The sequence below is a fragment of the Coregonus clupeaformis genome, unplaced genomic scaffold (assembly GCF_020615455.1).
Source record: "Coregonus clupeaformis isolate EN_2021a unplaced genomic scaffold, ASM2061545v1 scaf1444, whole genome shotgun sequence".
Lineage (NCBI taxonomy): Eukaryota > Metazoa > Chordata > Actinopteri > Salmoniformes > Salmonidae > Coregonus > Coregonus clupeaformis.
In genome coordinates, this window is record NW_025534898.1 from 123,472 (window position 1) to 132,535 (window position 9,064).

The 9,064-nt window shown below is 45.3% G+C and overlaps 1 protein-coding gene across 1 annotated transcript in view; it reads right to left on the minus strand.

Moving 5' to 3' along the window:
* Positions 1-6,040, minus strand: part of LOC121570107 (regulator of G-protein signaling 12) — a 113,721-nt gene extending 107,681 nt beyond the window's left edge. The window contains 4 exon segments of the mRNA XM_045218220.1: positions 1,647-1,886; positions 2,462-2,659; positions 3,673-3,902; positions 5,360-6,040. Of these exon segments, the coding sequence (XP_045074155.1) occupies positions 1,647-1,886; positions 2,462-2,659; positions 3,673-3,902; positions 5,360-6,029 (1,338 nt within the window). The 5' untranslated portion in view covers positions 6,030-6,040.
* Positions 6,041-9,064: the final 3,024 nt, after the last annotated feature.

The following is a 9,064-nucleotide window of genomic DNA, read 5'->3' on the forward strand; positions in this document are numbered from 1 at the left end:
GTAAGTCCTCTTTATGTACTGGTAACACTCCAGGGCCGGTTTTCCCCTAGCGATGGAACTTAGGCTCACCAGTGTTTTAACCATGCATCTTTCATACAACGGACAAAGACGTAACATGCGTTTCCCAAAACACCACGCAGAGAGAACAGTCGCTAAGTGCATCGTTGGGAGCATGATACTAACACGATCGAAAGAAAGGCAGCACTTCTCTCAGATCAGCTTTCTCAATTCAAATCTTACCTTAACATTAGAACTATTTCACAATACTGACGACGGATCAGCTCCTAGAGAGATATTACCACTTACGGCTGCAAATATTCAGGCGTCTTATTCGTATTTCTTTTTGGACCCCTTTTTCCTCCCCAATTTCGTGTTATCCAATTGGTAAAATGTATGCACTCACTAACTGTAAGTCGTTCTGGATAAGAGCGTCTGCTAAATGACTAAAATGTAAAATGTAAATGTAGTTACAGTCTTGTCTCATCGCTGCAACTCCCGTACGGACTCGGGAGAGGTGAAGGTCGAGAGCCAGGCGTCCTCCGAAACAGGACCCTGCCAAGGCGTCACTGCTTCTTCACACACCGCTCGCTTAACCCGGAAGCCAGCCGCACCAACGTGTCGGAGGAAACACCGTACAACTGGCGACCGAAGTCAGCTTGCAGGCGCCCGACCCGCCACAAGGAGTCGCTAGAGCGCGATGGGACAAGGACATCCCGGCCGGCCAAACCCTCCCCTAACCCGGTACGACGCTGGGCCAATTGTGCGCCGCCTCATGGGTCTCCCTTGTCGCGGCCGGCTGCAACACAGCCTGGGATCGAACCCGGGTCTGTAGTGACGCCTCAAGCACTGGGCTGCAGCGCCTCAGACCGCTGCGCCACTCGGGAGGCCCTGGGTATCTTAGTCTAATGCTTACCCAATAAAAACGCACTAAATCACCGATTTGGCACTTCATTGCGTACATGTTAGGCTACAGATCATCCAATATATTGAGACAAATGACAGACAGTAGCCTACAAGTAGCAAAATAGAACTCAACTGATTGAACATCAAATGTATTTCAATGTGACTGAAATAGGCCTATAGAGCCTAATGTATTTATAATTTAATGCAGTCATCTCGGTTTTCATTTGAAGCATATTTTTATACGTCGCTTGTTTGGTGTCAATTGCAAAGACATTGGCAACTTTGTATTTTTTGTCAACTTTTGTTCTGAAGTTATCGGCGGTCACAGAGAGACGGATAAACCATGTGATTCTATGTTTAGCGGAGATTTTCTGTGTATAAAGTAACGTGGGAGGGGAAAAAAGCATCTTAACTACGCACTCAGCTGTTCCACGAGTGGTCTGAGGCAGGCGTTAGATTACCAGTGTTTTCAAGTGCAACGTTGGGTTTTGGGAAACAGCTCGGAGATTTAACGATGCTCTTACGAAGGTTCTAACGATGAAATTAGCCTTAAGATGCTTTTGGGAAACCGGGCCCAGGACTCTAGGACCCCCCACAAATATTCAAAATAACTTCTAAAGTTTCGTAAATTGTATGTTTGTAAATGTTAAAATATGGCAGTTTAATTACGGATGTTATTATTAGCTTGAGAGCTTTGAAAAGGTTTGTGGGTATTTTTTCTTTGACCTTTTGTCCAACCCTACCTGGTGATGACAGAGTTCGGGGTCGACTATGAACACGTGACAGGAAGTCCTCAGCCCGCCCTCTTCCTCCCGGTTACCATTGCCATAGTGACCGTCGTCGTCATGGGAAGCCTGCATGGTGACCAGTCCGAAGAAGCGTCGGTCGTCGGGGCAACAGGCGCTGAAGGCTAGCTTCTCTGCAGGGTAGGTAGCAAGGACCTGTCTCCTGTCACTGCACAGCCGCACACAATCGTGCATCACCTGGGAAGAACAACATATAGAGTTACAATCCCTTCTATTTTAGAAACACACAGTCCTCTATTCCAAGAATAAGCCTTTATAGTCCTTCTTTCCAGAGGAAACAGAGATTGTTTGTTTTTGTAACAACGACCCCGAGACCCACCCACAGGTTAGAGCACAGGGTCAAAGTACCATTTAGAGATATGGCATCTAAACATTTCAATCAACCAACCACCCACCCACCCACCCAACCAATCAACCAACCAACCAACCAACCAACCAACCATTCAACCAACCAACCATTCAATCAACCAACCAACCATTCAATCAATAAACCAATCTACCAATCAACTAACCATCCATTCAATCAATAAACCAACCCACCAATCAACTAACCAACCAACCAACCATTCAACCAATAAACCAACCTACCAATCAACTAACCAGCTAACCATTCAATCAATAAACCAACCCACCAATCAACTAACCATTCAATCAATAAACCAACCCACCAATCAACCATTCAATCAATAAACCAACCTACCAACTAACCAACCAACCAACCAAAGGTTCAACCAATCCAAAGCAACCCGTACCTTCATGAGGACCAGGGAGTGTATCTTCTGTTCTGCCCTGAGTCGTCTCATGCTTCCTCTGATGGCCTGCAGACTGTCACTCTCCAGACTAGCCCCTGTAGAGGCCAGCTCTATGGAGCCCAGGTACCCTACCATCATACCCACGTTCAGGATACCCTCGCTGGGATCCAGGCAGAAGTCCTCCCCTTCCACCTCCACCTGGAAAGAGGGAGGCAGTAAAAACATTACTCCAACATTCACTGCTGTAAAACCTAGCTGATAATGTAGTTGTGTGGGTATCAAACCTAGCTGATAATGTAGTTGTGTGGGTATCAAACCTAGCTGATAATGTAGTTGTGTGGGTATCAAACCTAGCTGATAATGTAGTTGTGTGGGTATCAAACCTAGCTGATAATGTAGTTGTGTGGGTATTAAACCTAGCTGACAATGTAGTTGTGTGGGTATCAAACCTAGCTGATAATGTAGTTGTGTGGGTATTAAACCTAGCTGATAATGTAGTTGTGTGGGTATCAAACCTAGCTGACAATGTAGTTGTGTGTGTATCAAACCTAGCTGACAATGTAGTTGTGTGGGTATCAAACCTAGCTGATAATGTAGTTGTGTGGGTATCAAACCTAGCTGATAATGTAGTTGTGTGGGTATCAAACCTAGCTGATAATGTAGTTGTGTGGGTATCAAACCTAGCTGACAATGTAGTTGTGTGGGTATCAAACCTAGCTGATAATGTAGTTGTGTGGGTATCAAACCTAGCTGATAATGTAGCTGTGTGGGTATCAAACCTGGCTGATAATGTAGTTGTGTGGGTATCAAACCTGGCTGATAATGTAGTTGTGTGGGTATCAAACCTAGCTGATAATGTAGTTGTGTGTGTATCGAACCTAGCTGATAATGTAGTTGTGTGTGTATCAAACCTAGCTGATAATGTAGTTGTGTGGGTATCAAACCTAGCTGATAATGTAGTTGTGTGGGTATCAAACCTAGCTGATAATGTAGCTGTGTGGGTATCAAACTTAGCTGATAATGTAGTTGTGTGGGTATTAAACCTAGCTGATAATGTAGTTGTGTGGGTATCAAAGGAAAGGGGGATACCTAGTCAGTTGTAAAACTGAATGCATTCAACTGAAATGTGTCTTCCGCATTTGAATCAGAGGGGTAGTAGGACTCTGGTCAAAAGTGAATAGTGCCATTTGGGACACATCCTCAGTATTCACCTGGACCTCTGCCTCCTGCAGATGGAACCCGTCTAGGAACACGGAGTCATCGGTCATTAGAACCCTGGCCATCTCCTCCTCAGAGAGCAGGTTGGGGTTGCTGCGGGACCGGCCCCGGCCGTTATGGTACGGGGGGAACTCTGGTTCTGACAGGGGCCTCGCAGGCTTGGCCGACGCAGAGGAGGAAGAGGAGGCACGGGGAGGAGGAGGAGGAGGAGCGATGACCCTGTCTTTAGGATTAGGTTTAGGGTCAAGTTTAGGTTTAGGTTCAGGTTCAGGTTTAGGGTTAGGTTTAGTTTATTTGAACATGGTGGTACAGAAACATACAGTGTATTCAGAAAGTATTCAGACCCCTTGACTTTTTCCATATTTTTGTTACGGCCTTATTCTAAAATGGATTCAATAAAAAAGACATCCTCTCAATCTACACACAATACCCCATAATGACGAAGAGAAAACTGTTTTTTAGAAATTTTGGCAGATGTATTAAAGATAAAAACATACATAAGTATTCAGACCCTTTGCTATGAGACTCGAAATTGAGCTCAGGTGCATCCTGTTTCCATTGATCATCCTTGAGATGTTTCTACAACTTGATTGGAGTCCACCTATGGTAAATTCAATTGATTGGACATGATTTGGAAAGGCAAACACCTGTCTATATAAGGTCCCACAGTTGACAGTGCATGTCAGAGCAAAAACGAAGCCATGAGGTCGAAGGAAATGTCCGTAGAGCTCCGAGACAGGATTGTGTCGAGGCACAGATCTGGGGAAGGGTACCAAAACATTTCTGCAGCATTGAAGGTCCCCAAGAACACAGTGGCCTCCATCATTCTTAAATGGAAGACGTTTGGAATCACCCAGACTCTTCCTAGAGCTGGCCGCCCGGTCCAAACTGAGCAATCGGGGGAGAAGGGCCTTTGTCAGGGAGGTGACCAAGAACCCGATGGTCACTGAGTTCCAGAGTTCATCTGTGGATATGGGAGAACCTTCCAGAAGGACAACCATCTCTGCAGCACTCCACCAATCAGGCCTTTATGGTAGAGTGGCCAGACGGAAGCCACTCCTCAGTAAAAGGCACATGACAGCCCGCTTTGAATTTGCCAAAACGCACCTAAAGGACTCTCAGACCACGATAAACAAGATTCTCTGGTCTGATGAAACCAAGATTGAACTCTTTGGCCTGAATGCCAAGCGTCACATCTGGAAGAAACCTGGCACCATTCCTACGGTGAAGCATGGTGGTGGCAGCATCATGCTGTGGGGATGTTTTTCAGTGGCAGGGACTGGGAGACTAGTCAGGATCAAGAGAAAGATGAACGGAGCAAAGTACAGAGAGATACTTGATGAAAACCTACTCCAGAGCACTCAGGACCTCAGACTGGGGACAATGACCCTATGCTTTGTCATTATGGGGTATTGTGTGCAGATTGATGAGGGGGAACAAACTATTTAATCATTTTTAGAATAAGGCTGTAACGTAACAAAATGTGGAAAAAGTCAAGGGGTCTGAATACTTTCCGAATGCACTGTACATAAAGGGCCAGTTTACCAGACACAGATTAAGCCTAGTTAGTCCTGGACTAAAAAGCATCTCCATTAAAATGTGTCTGGGAAACCAGCCCAAAATGTGATGTCAAACAGTATATTAAAAAAACATGATATATTAAAACAGGCAGATTGATACCTTTCTCCGAGCTGCTGGAGGAGTGTGAAGAGTTATCAAAGATCATGTTGAATATTCCTCCAGACTGCATCTCCGCCACCACCCTCTCTGCCCTGTTAATACCCAGGGTTTTAGAGTCCAGCTTGGGCTTGAACCAACCACCACCCCCTCCTCCTCCACCACCACCACCGCTGGCGCTGTTACCGCGAGAACCCGGCTTCACGCTGTTGTTGTTGTTGCCGCCTCTGCTGCTGTTGTTATGGAAACCACACAACTCCTCGTCGCTGGAGCACGAGTCCGCGGCAGCTGCCGCTCCTCCGGCTGGACTTCCTGAATTGTTTCCGTGGCGACGGTTGCGGTTGGTACCACCGTGTCCGTGACGACGGCCTCCCCGGTCTCCCTCGGCGACGACCAGGTGCAGAACCCCCGTGCATCGGCCAATCAGCTTGACGACGTCCTCATGCGACGCCTTGGAGACGTTTATGTCGTTCACGGACAGGATGTGGTCACCGGAGCGGAGACCCACGTAGTCCGCCGGACTTCCTTTTAGAATGCAGCTGAGGACACAGGGGCCCTGGCCAGAGAGGGTGAACCCATACCCTGCCCTCCCCCTGGCCACCTCCACCCCCCGGATACGATCCCCGCTGCCCCCATGACGTCTCTTGGACGAGGTGTCCGTCTGTCTGAACATTGTTTTGACTCGTTGTTCTGTTATTGTACGTTATTTATCTAACCCTTATGTTACCAGATAAGCTGACTGATGTTATTTATCTAACCCTTATGTTACCAGATAAGCTGACTGATGTTATTTATCTAACCCTTATGTTACCAGATAAACTGACTGATGTTATTTATCTAACCCTTATGCTACCAGATAAGCTGACTGATGTTATTTATCTAACCCTTATGTTACCAGATAAGCTGACTGATGTTATTTATCTAACCCTTATGTTGTTACCAGATAAGCTGACTGATGTTATTTATCTAACCCTTATGTTGTTACCAGATAAGCTGACTGATGTTATTTATCTAACCCTTACGTTACCAGATAAGCTGACTGATGTTATTTATCCAACCCTTACGTTACCAGATAAGCTGACTGATGTTATTTATCTAACCCTTACGTTACCAGATAAGATGACTGATGTTATTTATCTAACCCTTATGTTGTTACCAGATAAACTGACTGATGTTATTTATCTAACCCTTATGTTACCAGATAAACTGACTGATGTTATTTATCTAACCCTTATGTTACCAGATAAGTTGACTGATGTTATTTATCTAACCCTTATGTTACCAGATAAGCTGACTGATGTTATTTATCTAACCCTTATGTTACCAGATAAGCTGACTGATGTTATTTATCTAACCCTTACGTTACCAGATAAACTGACTGATGTTATTTATCTAACCCTTATGTTGTTACCAGATAAACTGACTGATGTTATTTATCTAACCCTTATGTTGTTACCAGATAAGCTGACTGATGTTATTTATCCAACCCTTATGTTACCAGATAAGCTGACTGATGTTATTTATCCAACCCTTATGTTACCAGGTAAGCTGACTGATGTTATTTATCTAACCCTTATGTTACCAGATAAGCTGACTGATGTTATTTATCTAACCCTTATGTTACCAGATAAGCTGACTGATGTTATTTATCTAACCCTTATGTTACCAGATAAGCTGACTGATGTTATTTATCCAACCCTTATGCTACCAGATAAGTTGACTGAGAACATATAGTAATTTAGGCCTAGAACAACAACCAGGAAGAGGAGAGGGGTTGAATATACTGATGTGAGTTTTGTCGACTCCATTCCATTCAATGAGCTTTATTGGCATGGTAAGGCATGGTGAAGAGAACTGCTGTTTCTTTTGATGAGGCTTAATCTCTCTCCTCTCCTCCCTTCTTCCCCCTCTATCTCCTTCCTCTGTCTCCCTCTCCCTCTAATGCTTTTCCTCCCTGTCTCGTTCTAGTGTCGAGGGCTTTCAAAACAATGTGTCAGGAGGGTGAGAGCTTGGCGTCAGCCCCTCCACTCCAACGCCAGCCCTGCCATGCTGGTGCCACTCTCTGATGATGATGTGACTTGTCACAGGTCAGGCAGGGGGTCACCTACAGAGAGACAGGAGGGACAAACAGCACCAAGGACTCATTGTGAGTATATCTGATGGAAGCCAATACAACACACAGAGGGCAGGAGCCAATATAACAACAATCAAGCCACATGCCTGAAAGGAACACATCTGAGTCAGCACAGTACCATTGGGGTTGGTAGCAGTGTTTCCCAAACCTCTCCTTGAGTACCCCAAGCTGTTCCACACCTATTTGATGTGTTCCAGATCCTCAAAAAGTTATACAGCTGCACCATCGAGAGCATCCTGACTGGTTGCATCACTACCTGGTATGGCAACTGCTCGGCCTCCGACCGCAAGGCACTACAGAGGTTAGTGCATACGCCCCAGTACATCACTGGGGCCAAGCTTCCTGCCATCCAGGACCTCTATACCAGGCGGTGTTAGAGGAAGGCCCTAAAAATTATCAAAGACTCCAACCACCCTAGTCATAGACTGTTCTCTCTGCTACCGCACGGCAAGCGGTACCGGAGCGCCAAGTCTAGGTCCAAAAGGCTTCTTAACAGCTTCTACCCCCCGCCTTTTTCGATGCTGCTACAGCTATTATCAAATAGGCTAACCGGACATTACCGAGTAACCCCCCTTTTTACTGACTAACCTGCTGCTACTCGGACGCTGTATATAGCCTCATTATTACCTGGACTAACCTGTACACATAGTACACTTTACTCCTCAACCTGTCCCACATGTACAGTACCCCCTTATTAGCCTCATTATTACCTGGACTAACCTGTACCCCCCACATTGACTCGGTACCAGTACCCCCTGTATATAGCCTCATTATTACCTGGACTAACCTGTACCCCCCACATTGACTCGGTACCAGTACCCCCTGTATATAGCCTCATTATTTTTTTATTTATTGTTGCTCTTTAATTTTTTTTTTACTTTAGTTTATTTAGTAAATAATTTTCTTAACTCTTGTTTGTCTTAAAACTGCATTGTTGGTAAAGGGCTTGTAAGTAAGCATTTCACTGTAAGGTCTACAGCTGTTGTATTCGGCGCATGTGACAAATAAAATGTGATTTGATTTCCAGTTGATTTTACCAATGAAGGGCTTGGTGCTTAGTTGACTAGTAGAATAGCACTGGAATACATCAAATAAGTTGAACGGTTGGGGGGAACTCAAGGAGAGGTTTGGGAAGCACTGTCTTACAGCCATGGAGAAAAGAAGGAAAGGTCCCCCAAGTGTACACTCCTTCAAGAAGTCATATAAAGGAAAGAACTATGAGATAAATAAACACCAAATACATTTTAAAACGCAATGCCATGTAGAATGCCAAGGAAGGATTACTGCATTCTACAACACCCCCTTGGTGAATGAATGCACCGCCACCACTGACACAAAACCACACCTGCCCGTGGGTGGGGTTAGAAGACGCATTGCATTGTTCAATGGGAAGGATGATTTCAAAACCGAGGGCGGTAACTCGCGACTCACCTTTCCACAGGTGTTGAAGACAGGAGGGCATACAGTTGCGTGGCAACAAGATAACCTCCTCTCCTCTCTCCACACCCTCTAGCTAACAAGCAATGTTTGCTAACTGCTGACAAACCTACAAGTGAGCTAAACTGAGCCAAAGA